Source organism: Cornus florida, unplaced genomic scaffold, assembly GCF_030987335.1.
Source record: "Cornus florida cultivar Cherokee Brave unplaced genomic scaffold, ASM3098733v1 CherokeeBrave_3.0.0_Hap2_Chr02, whole genome shotgun sequence".
Taxonomy (NCBI): Eukaryota; Viridiplantae; Streptophyta; class Magnoliopsida; order Cornales; family Cornaceae; genus Cornus; species Cornus florida.
The window spans coordinates 81,535,794-81,553,967 of record NW_026775572.1 but is presented as its reverse complement, the minus strand read 5'-3'; the positions used below and the strand labels follow the sequence as shown (position 1 = coordinate 81,553,967).

Sequence of the window (18,174 nt, the reverse complement as noted above, 5' to 3'; positions counted from 1 at the left end):
TCAGGCCCAGAAAGTCCCATGTGGGCCCAAAATCGGGTTTTCCCGAGCTTTATTTTATCACTTTATTTTCATGTTAGAGTATGTTTAATTGTAGCTAAATGTATGTGTATAAGTGTGTAATTATGTAGGAAAATGAGGAACATGAAAGAAATTTTGGAGATTTTAGTGCTTGAGGGGCCTACCATATGCTAGCATGTATATAAAGAAAGAGTTAGACAATTGTGGCCTTGGCAAAAAAATTTGTGGCCACAATCTCTCCTTCTCCAAGTCTGGCCCACCTCCCTCTCTTTTATTTTCTCTTTTCTTTTTTTTTTTTCTTCATCTTGTATACCAAGCATATATACATGAGGCCATTGATTCATCTCATTAGAGTAGGAATTTTGACAAGTGCTAGTAAGAGAAAGTGAAGAGGTAGTTAAGGTGTGATGTCCTTGATTTTTTCGGTATTTTTCGGCCATTTTTCGTTTTATTTTATTTGTGCACGACGATGCATGTCGCGGTGTTCCGGGAGTTGTGTGGGATGTTTCTTCGGGTTTAGAACCCATAGAAACTCATTTGGGTTCATTTCAATCTGTTTTGATTTTCGTGTCCGGGAGGTGCCGGGTGGGCCGCGCGGCAGATTTCTGTGTTTTGGAAATTTCTCGACATCAATGTGTTCTTCATTTACGTTGGAATTATCCGTTTTGCATTGCGTTGCGTCGTTTGCGAGTTTTTGGGTCTTAAAAATGTTGTTTTAAGCATTTAAGCGGGAGGCTTGACCCACAGTTTGACCTTTAGTATATAAAGAGGACTTATATCATTTTTTGACACAATTTTTATTTATTTCTCTCTCTACTAGCCGTGGTCCTCTTCTCTTTCTCTAGATTTTCTTTCTTTTTTCCTTTTTACATGCTTCAAGCGTAGATTCAATCTAGTTTGACTTAGATTTTGATGACGCCATAGAAGGGAAGTTTAACGAGTGTGTCGAGAACTACGTGTCTATGGTGTCAGATTTTGATATAGAGTACTTTGGAGTTTTTGGGTGAGGCTCGAGTTCGGATTTTGGAGGCGCCGTAAAAGGATTAGTTGCTCTCCTTCACCTCTTCTTTCATCCTACGGAGTCGGTTTTGCGAGGGAGGCATTTTGGTTTCAGTGGGAATTGGGATTTTCATCCTAATTTGAGGTAGGATGTCTAATTCATGGAGTCTTGGGTTTTTGTGAGTTCCTATATGTTAATTGTGTATTTTAGCATACCATAGATGTCGTATTTTAATTATTTGATGACTATGTGAGAATTTTAGTTATAATCATGCCTATGTGATGTTTATTTGTGTATAATTTATGCTATCTACATGGAAAGGTGACAAGCATGATTTGTATGTTAAATTTGTACCAATGGTATGCCAAAATGATTATGTGAAAAAATTGCTAGCATGCTTAAATTATGAAGTTTATGTTGAATTGTGTGTGCAAATGGCAATTCATGAGAAAAGTGATAAAATTGATGAAGTCTATGTAAATCATGATTAAAATATTGATTTTTACTCATTGTAAGCATGCTTGGTATATGATAAATTGATTATGAAAAGTAATGTGTTAAATATTGTGTTGTTGAGGCATATTTGTATAATGTGGTTTAGAGGTTATTGAATGGCATATTCATTTCATGAGGCTAGCAAGAAGTAGTCATTTTAAGTTGGAAGATGAGCATCTATTGTGGTATTTTAGCTTATGCTTTGGGTAGAGAATTTGTGAGTGAAAGAGTGATGTGAGAATGATGAGATTCAAGTTGAGGAGAATTTGTGATAGACAGAAGACAAGCGGTAGTCTTATTTTCGAGATTTTGGTAACTGGGCCCCAAATGGTTGGATGAGCGGTGGTCTCACGCCAGGGATAGCTAGCCATTGTTCCAAATGGTGGACAAGCGGTAGACTTGTGCCATTTAGAGTTAGAGGCCCCTAGTATGGATTTGTGTAGTGAGATGGATTGGTTGGGAAAGTGCTATTGTGTGTAGGATGAGATCATAGGATTGGTTCGGGATGGATTCATGGCATAAGCATTGATTGCATTGTTGATTGTTGTTTTGAATTTGTGTGTGTGAATGTGGTTAAATGGATACATGTATATTGTTGCTAATGCCAAATAATGTTGATTCCGTTATTTCTCCCCGTAATAGCATAATCCTCTTGTCTTACTCTCCCTTTACTATGCGTGTTTATTCACAGGGCTTTAAGAGCCATGCATTAGACATACTCTACTGAGCGGTGGTACTCACCCCTTTATTGTAAACATTTTCAGGGCTTACAAGAAGAAAGGTGGATAGCGTATCTTTATGAGCTTAGAAATAGACATAGAGTCTATTTTCATCACATTTTTGTAACCAATGCCATATTTGTAAAGTTTTGGGGTTCAAACATGCACTATTTAGTAATTATTTCCGTGGAATTGTAAATTTATTGTCTTGGCAATGTAATATATTATTTAGTGACTATTTTGAGTATGCGTGATGATGGCCGCCTTTGAACAATTTTCAAGAAAGAATGCTATGTGGTTTACAATGAGATTTCCAATTAAAAAGAGTATTTTATCTATTGATCTGTATTTTCAAGCTTATGACGTTTTACTCATTTTATACGAGTTTTGGGGCTGGTTTAAAGTTGTCTATGATGTTAAACTGAGCTAAGGGGGATGCCAAGTGCCTAAGGCACTTAAAAGGAGCCAAAATCACAACACTAAGGAACTAGCCGACGTGTAGGATTTTCACGTCGACCGGTATCTCATGTTTTTTAGGCAGTGTGAAATTACATTGTTGAGAGCCCAACCGGTCGACATATGTGACTTCATGTCGACCGAGTTCACCAAACTGGTCGTTGACCCATCCGTGCCTGCTGGGTCTACTTATTTTTTCAAATCCAGTTTTGTTATTTCTTTGACCAATTCATGACCCTATTGAGTCTTGTGGACCCCGGTACCTCATTTTATTAATGCCTCGACAAAGGAAATGACTGTATTGCCCTGGAGAGTCCTCGAGTTTGGGTAAGGACTCGGCTATAAGGTGTTGCGATTTTTGTGAAGATTGGTGGAGATTCATCTTAAAGAAAAACTAGGGTTTGCTCTCTAACTGAGGTAGGAGTGTCTAACCCGCAATACCTTTGATTTTAATGAGTTTTGAGATGATTTTATGTGCATAATTATGCCTCACATGTGAAATTACTATCTTACTTACCCTAGCTAGTTCTTGGTGTTGTAAACTTCATGCCATGTGGTGATGGTTTGTGAATTCATGTATTGAGATGATTAATTGGACAATTAATTGCATATTTGACCAGGGTATTTTAATTTGATGATTAACCAAGCTAACATATGTGGAATTGTAGAGCGCTTTAACACTTTGTATTACTAAACCATGCCATTTATGCTTAATGTGTGCTTACTTGTTACCATGCACTGTAGATGCTTAATAAATTGCCTATATGAGTACATGTTTTGTTTCCATGTGAAGAAGGCATGGAAATAATCAACAGGCTAGTAACCAAGTGGTATAAGACTCCTACTTCCCAAAAGGAGGCCGTGGGTTCAAGCCTATGGAGACGTGTGTGTAAGTACCAACTAAGAAAAAAAAAAGGCATGAAAATATTGACTCAAGTTAATTTTCCATGTATATTGAATTGGGTAAAATGGCTTATTGCATCCATGTCATTGGCATTGAGGAAGTGTGTGTGGGTTGGTCGGGATGTGGAGGATGATTTATACAAGGTTTTACGAAAAGGTTTATGAAAAGTTGGTGGGCTAACTCAACCTAGAGGGAGTACGGGCAGGGTATTCCGTATTCGGTCGAGCTACCTAAGCCCTACATGGTCGTTGGTGAGAGGCGAGGGATAGTTAGCCAACTTTGCCTCGAATAGGGTTGTGTTAGCCGGTTTTGGTGTGAGTTGCGTCCCGGTGATGTTGGGAGGGTACATATCATGGCATAATGCATGGTTGACGTCTTGATGTCCATGTTGTTGATTTATTCCTTGTATGAGCCATGTTACTTTCTATCCTTTTTACTCTCTCGTTGCATGATCCGTTCCTTCATTCTGCCTCTTCTTTGGTATGTTGCTCATTGGGTTTTAAGGTGTATATTTTAGGCGTATGTACTGAGCAAGTGTGCTCACCTCCTTACTTAACAAATTTTAGGAAAAAGACCGGTGGTGGAGGATCTACCTTTGCAAGCCTAGAAGCGGATGGATTAGTTGTTGGGACCTTGGTAATTTTTAGCATATACAAATAGCCACCATTTTGTTAAGTTGCACAATGTGTGTCAATGTAAATTTGATGTAATGGTACTAGGAGGGATGCATTTTGAGACTGTTTCATTGGTAGCATTGTATCATTTAGCATGTAATTATTAGTGCTTCTTCCCCTCTCTTGGTACATGCACAAGGGATGTAGAATTATCTATTTTTGCTAAATTATGTAAATAAATGTGCATGTATATGTTATGTGATTTGGGTTTTACGTTCAGGATATCTATTACGGGTATTCTCAACATTTTGATGACTCTATTTGAGGCCAAAGTGGTACCCATGGCCCTCAGCACTCAAAAAGGGGCTTAAAGGATCCAATTTAGGCAAGCGGGACTGGTCGCGTCCCTCGCAACCAGTCGCGCTGCATTCTAGGGTTCCCAAAAATGGGTTACTACCCAAACGAGGACTGAGGAGGTCAGTGTATATTGACGAACCCTCAAGGGAGGACAGTGTAATTTACTCTAGAAATGGTCAAACAAAGATCAACAAAGAGGCTAGAAATTTTCTCAAAGATCAAGAGAGAGGGGAGGTTAGTGTATATTGACAAAACACAAGGAAGGTTAGTGTAATTTACCCTAGAAAATTTCTGAAAGATCAACAGCTAATTTCTAAAACTTTTCTCCTCCCTAAAACACGTGTTAATCTTTCATCTTTAGCACATATATACACTGAACAGTGGATCATGTAGTAACATTAAAGATATATGATTGCTTGTTTTGTATTCCTTGTATTGGTAAATGTTCATGTATCTACACAGTAGGATATATTCTGATTGAACATATATTTTCCAGGATTGCAAAGTAATATACATATGCACCTAAGAACTTGCATCATAAATTGCAAACCAGAAAAATAGTAGTATTCTGGTAAGCGTTGGACCACTCTTGGTTCTTCTTCTTTTTCACCTTAATCCTCCTTTACTATCACAAACTTAGATTGTAGTTGCTAGAAATTGCACAGTGGTGTTGAACAGAAAGCGAACTTGATATGTCAAATTGACGTTGATCGTGGCATTACTTAAGAGTGCAGCACCAAAATTCAATTTTAGTGAACATGGATGATATGAGGTTGGCGCTGTGGAGTTGGTGGCCCAATTTCTTCATCATCAGATGATGCAAGTGAACCATTACGAGACACCTAATGGACACCGAAAATGGAAAAAAGCAAATGCCTTAAAAAGAGAAAAAGATGAAAAGCATAAAAATGTGTGTGTGTGTGTGTGTATATATATATATATATATTATTACCACTTGGCGTCTGCGATGCTGGATGATATTCACTGCCTTCATCATAATGTAGATTGGTACAATGATCCCAGAAGTTCGCAAAACTAACAACTGTCATACGAAGGTGAGTTTTTATACGAGTCTCATTTTTCTGGAAATTTCATTGCAGCCCTAGCCATATGATATAGAAGCGTTAGTATATCTTACCAAGATCAATGGGAAAGAGTACCCTTCTGCTCCGCTGACTATAAGGGGAAGTGTATGCCGTAAAATCAGAAGAACCATAAACTGCAGAGAGAAAACAAAAGAAACTTCTAAGAGGCCGTGTTCAGAATGAGCTACTGGTGGATCCGTTGGCCTTAGAGCCATCCCATTTCAAAACTGATATGTTCAGATGACCAAAGAAAATTAGTTATAGCTGAATTTATTAGGTTCGCATGGATCAAGGTCTGAAGTTTTAAGCCTTAGTCATATTCTGAAGTTTTGGAAAGTATTGCAGGAATATGAAAACATGTCTCAAGCAGGTGTCTTTTAATGAATTTCTCATATTCAAATTTCAGTTGTTCTTGAAAAATTGCCTAGGTAACATGATTATTGGGGGAGGGGGTGTTCTTGTCTTTACTCTTGCATACTAGCACTCTGTATCTTCTCATCTCTTCGCAGCTCTGTCCCATCTCAATCCCAACTTGCCAAATTGTATTTACTTGCAATGTTTGCTTAGCATTATAAGTTCATGACCTCTTACAATATCTTTAACTACATTTTCTAACATTCCATTAAAACTATTCTGGTCTTTATAAAACAAAATTAAATTGATCATAAAATGCTAAACCTTGAGAGAGAGAGAGAGAGTGTACAATTATGGCGACTGAACGACAGCACATCAAACTTCTTGTTGTAGAAGCCTCGTACTCATCATACTCAGGATCAAGAAAATTGCGGTCAGCTGAAACCATTGCTATAATTCGAGGATTATTCGGATCACTTCTGTCAATCTCCCAATTTCCCCTGATAAAATGACAATGGAATCACATTTTCCAAATTTCTTGAAGGAACAGAAAGGATCAACTGCAACAAATACACACACACACACATATATATATATGAAAACTAAAAATAAGAATAAAAAGATAAGTACGTACCTGAAATTCAGTGGAATGCCGCCATATTGAAACATAGGAGGCGGTGCTGTATAACCTGGTTTGTATTGCTGCAGATCGATAGACATTCAACAATTACAAATGAATACGGTTCATATCTAATTTAACATGTGAAACATTTTATAAAGCTAAAAGAAATGGTTGTCCGAATTAACGGAAACATCAGTGAGATGAAGAACAGTCATAAAGAAAATAACCCACCTGGTGGCATATCTCACAGACAGTGTCACCCTTCTCGTTGCACCACCTTTGTACACATCTGCGATGAGCATACTGCAAAAATTCATGAAAAAAATGAGCACTGCAAGTCATGCGACATAATTCTTTAAGATAATAATTAATCGAACATGAGAAAAATCTATTGAAAAGTTTAAGGTGTTTAAGAAAAAGAGGACATCAGGCATAATTTTGCAAATTGAAGGACCTGAAGCCAGTCTTATATACTAATTCAGAGTTAAAGACCTTTCTATATTAAATTATAGTTCTAGGATGTCAAATCTCCTATTTGGTCTAGGATGTCAAAATACAATTGGAGTGATGATCATATTCAGCCACATTGACTATTTCTTCACTTGTGTGTTGTGTTGAGAAATGTACCAAGAACGAAGTAAGTTCTATTAGTAAAGCAGAGCAATATTTTGCTTCTAATATCTCTCCTTTGTTCTATATATGTGACTCTATGTTTGTAACAAATAATGCATATATCTAGTTATTATGATTTATAATTCTAAAAGATTTTTTTATCACGTGTACACATAAAGGAGGGAAAATTAAAATTAAAATTTTTAAAAATGGACCCATTGGGGAGTTTATTTAGGGAAAACTACACTTAGATTGAGTTAAGAACTCAACAAAGTAGTCTATTTTAAAAGTTTGTTTTTCACTTTGGTTGATCAGGAAGATCGAAAAAAAAAAAAAAATTACATATACATTGAAAATCATTTTTAAGGTTCAAAATGAATTCCAAACTCATATTTCAAAATATCAAATTACCCCCAAAATATTATAGCAATTGAGCTTTTTCTGTCCACTGTTCGCCCACTATCCAGCATTCTCCTGCTACTATAGATACCACCCACTGAAAATCCCTTCTTTGATGTGTTTGGTCTAGGCTTGATTTGCAAGATTTAGGGTGAAAAACAAAGGGCTACTCTGAAACCTCATTATTTCAGGGGAAAAAAGAAAAACTAACCTGAGATAATCAGTTTTTTGCCTCGTTTGTTATAGTACCTACTGCACTGAATATCTCCCATGTGGTCAAATTAATTTTGCAAATACAAAACCATTTGATTGATGTCCATAACCAATTTATGTTTTTTTCATTGTATTTGCATTAAATTTATTTGATGGTTATCTTCAATGTCATAATTTTTATATGATCATCACTCCATAGATTGGCTGAGTTCTTCATTAAATTTATTTGATGGTTATCTTCACTGTCATAATTTTTAATCTTAAAATGGTGCAAAGTGTCTTGTGACTCTTGTCTGTTCAAGCTTGGTTGCCTCAATGATCTGAATGGTCCCAATATATTTTAATGATCCAATAATGAAAAACTTATAGCACACTAGCACAAAACTCGGCACTAGTTTCTAAAAACAATTCTCAACATAATCAAATGAAACCTAAAAGTTCTACCAAAGCTCATAAATTTCTTTTTCGGGTAAGTCACACAGGCACACTATTTCCTCAATTGGGACTTGAACCCTACCTCCCATCTGAGAAGAAAATTGGGAATTTCCCCACAATCAAAACAAACTGCACAACCTATTTGTTGTAAAACGCCGATACATTATTCAATTAAAATTTGGTCTGGAAGGGGTTGGATTTAAGTTTTGACTGTCAATTTCCCAATAATTCATAACTCATCTCTCCAAACAACCATGGTGAGTTATGCTGATCCCAGTTTTGTTCTGCTGCACAAACAGTAAATTAACCCCCAAACGGTCAATGAAACCGGACCAGTGAGACGATAAATGCTTTGTGAAACGCATGGTCAGAATATATCAAAAGGACTATTAGCATTTCAAATTGATCATGCTCTGCATTAAAAGGACTATTAATATTTCAAATTGATCATGCTTTGCAATTCTATGTATCAGTATAAAAACTTTAAAAAGGACTTTTTTATATTTCAAAACACAAATTAATATACCATTAAAATTTCAAAGCCAATACAGATTTTCCAATTGCAGGAGGGCAATAACGAAAATTGAGGTGCAACTAACCTTCAAGCTGCCACAGCAAGAGCAAGGCGTTTCCATATTCGAATCTTGATCCTCATCGTGGCATATCCTGCACTCCACTATTTTCCTTGGAGTCAAATCATTCGCAGAGTCAATGCCTTGTGAATCGCAATCAATTATCATTTCATCCATTACCGAGGCTGTCGATTGCTTCGACGGGTTCCTGCTCTCGATTGCAGCTTCCAAAGTGGATTCAGTGAGCAAACGATCCACCAGCAATACAAAATGATCTCCCATTCTCAAATTAATTTATAGCTTGTAAGAAGCTGAATAAAATGAATCCAAAGTCCACAATGTAATGAATTAGCCCTCTTTCTGTCAACAATATTCCTGAGAATTAAAACCCAATATAGTTAAAAGAAACCAAAGTACGAAAAGCATGAGTGAAACACATAATTCTGGCTGGGCACAAAATCATAGAACAAACAAAGAAATGGGTATTGATAATAAGTTAAACAAACTCCTTTAAATCAAAAAAAAAAAAAACTATCATGAATCTCTAGCCAAAATAGGAAGATAGAACCCTCAAATTCCTTTATTTAGAAATGGAAGTTTAAAAAAATTAAATAAAATCACCTTGAACTGAACGAAAGCTCTAATGGAACAGTAGAAGAATTGAATGGATAAAACCAGCAAAGGATATTATTTAGCTTCAATAAAAATAAATAAATAAAGAACAGAACAAATAAGAACAACAATACAAAATCAAACAAAAAGTTTAAAAATAAGGAGGGAAAAAGGGGGAGGACTTAAAGTAAAAGTAAATAAAAGTGAAGGCACCTTTTGAAAAAAAAAAAAAAAAAAAAAAAAAGCTTTGATCATGAAACTGTCTACAACAATCACAAAAATGGCAAAAACCCAATTGACTAAAACACATGGGAAAAAATTCAAAAGCCATAAAAGCAAGAAAGAGAGAGTACCCAGAAAAAGATACGAGGGAGAAAAAAGGAATGAAACAAACCCAGATGGTAAAAGTAACCTTTCAATCAATCCAAGGCCTTAAACAAACATCAATACAATAGGAGTTTCATAAGAATATACTGATATAGAAGGAAAGAGAAGAAAGAAAATATATGCTTACAAGAAGGGGATCGGATAACTGCAAGCTAAGAAAGCTCCATCTCTAACTTTCTCTCTCCACCCGGGCTTCCTTTCTTCGTAGAAAACCCTGTTTTGGAATGAAGCAAGAGATCAAGTGTCGTCGTTATCATCACTCAATTTGTATACGAGTCATAGAAAAGGAAATCATACGAATTATCGTATTTTAGTTTCGGGGCCTTCAATTTCAAACAAACTTTTTCTTGCCTTTATGTATGTTCTGTTGCTTGTGATTTCTGTACTACTATATATATATATATATATATATATATATATATAGCCTTGTATATGTATAGAGAGAGAGAGAGAGAGAGAGAGAGGGAAATGAAAAAGAAGTGAGATTCTAACGGCAAAGCAACTCACGACCGCCACGATTCCTTTTTACTTCACCGTTTTTGCCGTTTGGATTTCCCCCAACAGAAAGGATTAAAAAACACTGGTGAAAATTTGCTCAAAAGCCAACTTAGGACAATTTCTGACCATTCCATCCAAATAAAATTGGAATAAATTTCTTGACAATATTAATCCATATATTTTTTTAAGGAAAATTAACTAATATAATAGATTTTTTGGACAAGAGGGTCCTACTAACTACCCCCACTCTGATGATGATGATGAGAAAGACCACAAACATTACTAAGACCAGGCATGTACTATGAAAATTAGAATTTAACATATACGGAGTACCATGTAACATATTATTCCTAAAATAGAAGTATTTAAGTGTTTTTTAATTGAAAAAAGTTTAAATTATTTATTGATCCAAAATATTAATATACAATAAATTAATATTTAAACCAAGTAAGTTGAATGAAAGGGCATCTAGCCCATAACACTCCTTGAAAAAAAAAAAAAAAAAAAGTGGACAAAAAGTGTAGGAGTGAGTATGTGTAAGTTTGTTTCTTTCCAAAAAAAAAAAATTTAAAAAATTAAAAAAAATAGCAAGTTGTAAAGAAAAATGTGATTATAATATGAATCTTGTACACGATATATTTAAAATAAATGAATATATATTATTATTATTATTATTATTATTATTATAATTCATGTTCGAATTAGGCTCGAGTTGATGACACCTCATATAAGTTCAACTCTAATTAAGTTCGGGTTGATAGGCATAATATATTTAATATCTATATATATATATATAATATTATAATTCAGCTTATGCTCGAGTTGATAAATGTCTCACCTAAGTCCAATTAAGTTTGGGTTGATAGTTTTCAATTCAAGTCCACTCTTAATTGTAAAAATAATTATCAAAGCCGATGAAAAATAGAGCTGAACTCGTGTTTGGGATTAAGCTTTAAAAAAAGGAGGTCTTTTATGCCACTTAAAAATGAACCCAACCTAAATCATATTATTCTTCTCAACTAGTGTCGCCCTCACACTTTAAACACGCTTCCATTCTCACGTTTCACGCGGACTCTCACTTCCATTTCTACTCTATGTAACTTAAATTTTGCCGCTCTCACTCTCACTTTCGAATTCATTCTATCTTCCGCTCTTGCTTTATATTAGGCCCCAACTATAACCTCGTTTTTTTTCCCTTTAAATGTGACAAAAACGTAAAATCTATTGATTCGAAATTGTTTATTTTTGAGTTTTAAGTTGTGTTATGGTAAAAATAAAAATAAAAAAATAATTATTTTCGACTAGTTATATGAATCTGCTAAATAAGTTTTCCAAAATTTTTGTATATAAATATTTTTAACATGTTCTTTTAATATTTTAAATTTTCAATGCATATGAAATTGTAATCAACATTTCTCTCCTGAGATAAATATTAATGATATTTCGACAGAAGTTGAAACCAAAAATTCGTGTTTTTTTTTTCTTTCTCCTTGAAATTTTCTAGTAATTCACGTCTCCCAAATTTCGAATTGCACAATAATATGGCCCTAATATAGTTTTTTTTTTTTTTTTGGTCAAATTAAGCAACATGCGTTGAACTTGAATCTCTTTTATGTACTTAAATCCATGTAAAGGTACCAATATATTTTTATCATTTATATCATGTTGAGAATTTGAGATAACCATGGCTTCTAAGGAACATTTACTACTTTAATCATAGAACGCGGTACACTCTTTAAATGCAAGTCCCACCATTAATAATATTATCTTGTAAATATCTTGTATAATATCTCTTTAAATTGTCACACCAACGAGAGAAAAATCATAGTAGTAGTTACTTTAATACGTGGTAGGACATTATATAAACACGTATGCATATAAATTTTATATATCATCTGTGTTTTTCTACTAGCTTTTGCATGCATGCCGAGTGACCTTTGTACGAGTAAGAGACGTGAAAGGGTAAATTCAACGCTTAATTAGTTTATAATTAAATGTTTATTTAATTAAATATGTTTGATAACGTAATTTTAATATTACTAAAAACGTTAAGTATCATTTAAAATGAAATAAAATTTTAAGTAATAGAAACATCACTTCTCGAACGTTGAACGCTTAAAAAATATCAGAAAATATTTATTTTTTAATTACCACTTAAAAATTTTAATACTTAAAATTTAGATTTTAAAATTTCCATATCTGTGTTTCTACTAGCTTTTGCACGAGTATGGATGTGAAAGGGTAATATGTATATACATGTATAAATACATGATCACTAATACTTGTTTAAGTTTAGGTGGTGTTTGATATATAACTCAATTTAGAAGTTAACGTTTCTTCATTTAAGTGCATTTTATAACTTAATTTTAATATTAATAAAAACACTAAACACTAATAAAAAATAAAAAAAATTTTAAATGACAAAAACATCACTAATCATCTACAGTTTTAAGGGATGATATTTGCACTGTACAAGAAAGTGACGCCCTTCAAATCAAGACTTCACACAATTTAACTCTTTGAATGTGTGTGAGAGAGAGAGATATATAGATGAAATCTGGTTCATTTTCAGCTCAGATGATCTCACTTTGGAGTTTGAGGCGGCTGACTCTTACAAAAACCTTTTCGTGGGCCAATTGATTGGTTAGCCAAATGGGTGGAGTTTGTTATGAATGGTCCAGTTGTTGCATGTCTCTGATACAACAATTGTCTACTTATTTTGTTCACAGAAAATAAACAAATAAAAATGGAGGGCCGTAAGGTGTGGTTGGTGAGCATCCCAAACCAATTAGTCTGAGGAATCTATATCTCATATCTCTTTCATTTCATCATTTTCACATTTAATCTATATCTCATAGTGGTGAAGCTCAAATCACATGCATCCTCACGCAAAAAAAGTATACAATATACAAATTAATATTATATAGATCTTGTCAATCATATATATGCGACCTAGCGAGTACCTTCGTAGTCCAGGGATTAATTTGCTCTCTGTTGTTGTTTGAGGGAGTTCAATTTCGAACCTTTAAATTCACTAACGTACTTCTAATTTAACATTTTTACTGTGAATATATATATATATAGATATATATATATATATACAACCTAGTGAATGCCTTTGTAACACAGTCATTAGTTTGCTTATCCTAGGGAGCCTCTTCGAGCCTTTGTGGTATGATTTTTGTTTTATGTTTTTTTTTTTAAAGAGAAAGTTGAATATTTGAACTCTATTAAGGTAATATTGTATGCATAGATACATTTACCGGAAATATATATATATAGAGAGAGAGATAGAGAACTGTTCACTTACTCACTAATGTGTAAAAAATTTATACACAAATTAAATCATCACCGTTGGTTATCAAAACATAAACTACCTTTTTAACTACCAAATAGAATCTGACGGTTAAAATTTCAGGTGTGCATATATTTTCTTACACACCAGGGAGTAAGAGAACAATTTTGTATATATATATATATATATATATATACACACATTTAGTTAGTGGACCAGTGTGGGTTTTTAGAAGTAAGAGATGTGGTTGAACTACCATTTTAGTTTTCAATGTACGATCAAGATGAGGGCATCAAAGATGATGCTGGCTAAGTGATTTTTGATTGATAATTCAAGGTTTGTTAAAGGAAATAATGTTAACCTAATTTAGATCATTAAGTCAGCAACTACATTTTTAAAATAGCATGTAAGATTCACGTGGGAGATGGTTGATATAGTCCGATAGATGCATGATGCCATATATTAGAACCATATATTAGAATTGATTAGGTGAGTTGATGATCCAACACTAACAAAGTTTGGTACATTAGTTGGTTAATTATTTCATAAATGAATTCAAGAATTTAATTTATACGAGAAGATATTATCATAAAATTATTAAATATGTCATCTCTTACTCATATAATTAGTCTTAAAATATATATAGTCACCCATAATACGGCAATGGCAACAATCTTACAATGAGATTCTCCTCATTCAAGGACTATAACAGACACTATGCATGTACATTTAAGGGCGCAAAATTAACTAATTTCATCTTGTATTTCATATTGGCATAAGATTATAGAATATAGATTTCCATTACCAAAATCGTGTAGATCCCGAAATCTACCGGACAGGCAGCCTTCAGACACACACATTGTGGGCTCCCGCCATCGGGTTGTTTTGTGTTTAGGAATAATTTAATCTAAAACTAACTTAAAAGTGTAATGACTCGAATTTTCACGGATATTTTTTTCCCGTTAATCTTTTCCTGAATTCGGTTTCTCGTCACTTAATGTCATCTTGAGTGCTCGGGGATGGTTTCCGAGACTTTTTTCCTTGGGTTGACGACTTCCTTTGAGAACCGAGTCATTTTCACATTTTCACTTTTGTGACATTATTTACTTTCGTCTTTTTCTCGGTTGTCACTTTGTTGGCATAACTTCACTTCTTGTGTTCGGATTCGATTCCGGTTTTGCATGCATCCACGATATTTAAATTTCATACTATGTGTATTTTCACTTTTGTAGAAAAGTATGCTAAGTGCTTACTTTTCTTGTAAAGGGTATAGATGCATAACCTTTTTGTAATTTTCCTAACTTTTGGGGTTTTTGTATAATTACTGTAAAGTAATTATTTTTCGTCTTAGGAACCACTTTGTAATTTAATTTGGAAGATATTTTCAAAAATGACCTTTTTGCAATTTCCGGAAAGTGTGACAAGTGTCACACTCTCATTGGTCCACTTGTTGACATTTGTGTGGAGACACTTTGAGACCTTGGATGATGACACATGGAGGGTGGAGATTCACCCACTTGTTGGCCTATGATTGGTGCACTTGTTGGCTTGGATGGTTGACAAGTGTGGGCTTGAGATTAAGATTATGATGGAGCCTTGGATGAGTGACAAGTGTAAGCTCACAATTTGATCTTGCATTAGTGTATGTGTGTGAGGTAGTGTAAGAGCACATAGTGAGTGGAGGATCTCTATCCCCTCCACTCACATTTCATCTTCATCATTTTCCATTTCCTCTCTCTCTTGTAAAGAAAACCCTAGCCTCCATGGACGGAGTCTAAAGCCTTAAGCTTTGACCTTGATTTTTGAGGGCCTTCCATTGATTTCCAAGCTTGAACTTGGGAATACATTTTGTTCCCCTCATCTTCCTCTTCATAATCCTAGAAGGGTTTGCCATTTTATGTTGATTTTGCCTTGAATTCTAAAGAGACACTTCTCTAGTGAGGTAGGGGGTGTTATCATTTATCTTCCAAGTAATTTAATTGTTCTTATAGTGATATCCAAGTTATATGCATGTCTTGTATTGAAATAAGAAATAAATGACTAGTGGTAACTTGTATGAAATTCACTTTAGACTTGATAAATGGCATGACCATGACTTGATCCTTGTTGTATTAATTTGGCATGATTTAAATGAGCTTTTAAATCTAGAGGATTAATTGATTTATGTTGATTTAAATTCAAATTAATCATACCATGCTTGTAATTCATTTGTGACTTGATATAAAGCATGGCCATGAATTACTCCATGTCATATATTAAATTGGAATCATTTGGACAATTCTTGAAATCTAGAGAAATTACCTAGTTGGTCTACTTAATTTCTATCATGTTAAACTAATGATTTAGTCATGTAATCCATGGAACTCATTGTATTTTATCACATGTCATGACTTGTTGCTTTACTTGTTGATTTTGGAAACTTGGGATATTATCAAGAATATGACTAGGCTAGGACTTGGTTCTAGTACTGGGGATTGTCCCTCTACAACTATAGTGCGCACTAGGGGAAGGTACCTATGGGTTAATAGCCCTAAAGTGATCTCAAGAATACGGTTTTAATCCGGGCAATATCCAAGTATCCACTTTGGCTTGATTTCGTATTTATATTCCAAGTTGTTAACTTTGTGACTTCACATCACATTGTGCTATGTTGAAAGTTCTAATGTCACTTTGATAGCATGAATTAAATTGTATTGAATTGCAAACTTGGTACAAAGATAAACCCATGCTGTAACGACCCGAATTTTTCAACCAGGTGCGTTAGTGATGAACTGGAAGTTGACCCGATAATGGACCCAAAATGCGGAAGCGAAAGAAGCCAAATGACTTCAAGAGATGTACGTCATTCCTAAGGCCCCAAAATGACTCTCCATGAAGCCACGGAACTCAAATGAGCCAAGCAAATGAAGCAAGAATGCCTAACCCAAAAAGAGATGAACTAAGGGCAAAATGGTCATTTCTCACTGAAAAGCGTGCCACCGTGCACACCATTGGAAGGACAACGAAAAATGAACAAAATTAGACTCAAGAATCGTCTGATTCTGAGTCCGGGCAGAAAAGATATGAAATTCCAACACCCGATGCGAAAGTTATAAAGCAATGACTTAACATTTTTCAATATTTTCATAATAAACTTTGAAAACAAAAGTGCATAGAAAACGAGATACATGTCATTGGCCTACGGCCTCATCTCATACATATTAAATACATTGAAAAGAGTGCACTTACGTACACTTTACATATACGAATCAACGAATACAAGTTTAAACAAATAGGGCTACAAAGAGGCATCTTATGCTAACACTTGCATAAAATAGAAACTTAGAAACTATAAGCCATCCAAGGAGTAATGGAATCTTTAAATCCTGAGTCATGTACCTGAAATATGCCCCAGTATCGTAGGGGTGAGTAACATAAAGCTACTCGTAGGAGATGAGCATGCATCGACATAGCATTTTACAATTTTATCACCTTATGGTGAAACATGTTAAAGAGGCTCATGCCACCTAACGTCTATGTCAAGATGAGACCCAGGGAGCATCCTAAGCTACCTAGATCATTTATATCATAATCACATTGTTCATGTAATTCAAACAACATGGAAACATGTTATACAAGGCAACAAGATATAGATTCTCAAAGTCTTCAACTTGAAATCCAAAATACGAAAACAACAAGTGTGGGTCATGCCATCTAACGTCTATGTTCAAAATGAATCTATAAGGTCATTCCTAAACTACATTTGAACATCAAAATACAAATTATGATATCGATGCAATTTAACCAATAATGGAACTTCTAATACAACGCATGAAGCATGCTTTCACAAAGCTACATCTTAAGCTCAAAATAGGAAATCAAATAAGGAACAACAAGTTACGATATCATCTAGTTATAAACTTGAAATGAAATACGAAATCAAACAAAGTGGATACTCGGACGTCACGCCGGATCAGACCGACAACATAGTTACTTTAGGGTTACTGGCCCATGGGTAACCTCCCTATGTGCGCACTAGACTATATAGAGGGACAATCCCCCGTACTAGAACCAAGTCCTAGCCGTAGCCAAACAACGACATCCCCAAGTTTCCAAAATCAACAAATTGTGCAACAACGTATATATATCAACATGTATATACAAGATATCAACTATTTACTAAGCACAATCCAAATTTTGGAAACTTATACAATACATACTCAAAATTCACAACTACTATGGCATGTAAGATGTCAAATACAAAGTGTGCAATTCCTTACACATAGCAACAATATATTCAATAAGGAAAAACATATTCTCATGAATATAAAAGTAACAACTATGTTATCCAATGCTCAAAAGTAATCAAGTGAACATACATCAAATCCAAATCCATGATTTAAATATAGAAACAAATTCCAAAATGCAATTAAATCCATAGAGTAATAAAGTAGAATTTAATTAAACATAAATAGTTAAATTCTCTAAATTCTAAGTTAATCCAAATAACCTCAATTTAATATATATTGAAAGACATGTCATGGTCAT

General features: G+C 34.4%; 1 protein-coding gene across 5 annotated transcripts; it reads right to left on the bottom strand.

Moving 5' to 3' along the window:
- Positions 1–4,956: 4,956 nt before the first annotated feature.
- On the bottom strand, positions 4,957–10,499 carry LOC132295380 (uncharacterized). 5 transcript variants are annotated; one of them, XM_059793637.1, is made up of 8 exons: positions 9,982–10,499; positions 8,883–9,230; positions 6,856–6,927; positions 6,637–6,704; positions 6,327–6,502; positions 5,702–5,782; positions 5,516–5,605; positions 4,957–5,405 (listed from the first exon to the last, which is right to left on the bottom strand). In XM_059793637.1, exons 2-8 carry the CDS (start codon positions 9,135–9,137, stop codon positions 5,395–5,397), a joined length of 753 nt encoding a protein of 250 aa, XP_059649620.1. In that variant the 5' UTR covers positions 9,138–9,230; positions 9,982–10,499; the 3' UTR covers positions 4,957–5,394. The 5 variants fall into 5 exon arrangements, with proteins under 5 accessions (XP_059649620.1, XP_059649619.1, XP_059649616.1 ...); XM_059793636.1 differs by having other exon boundaries at positions 6,352–6,502; positions 8,883–9,166; positions 9,982–10,494; XM_059793633.1 differs by having other exon boundaries at positions 6,352–6,502; positions 9,982–10,493.
- Positions 10,500–18,174: the final 7,675 nt, after the last annotated feature.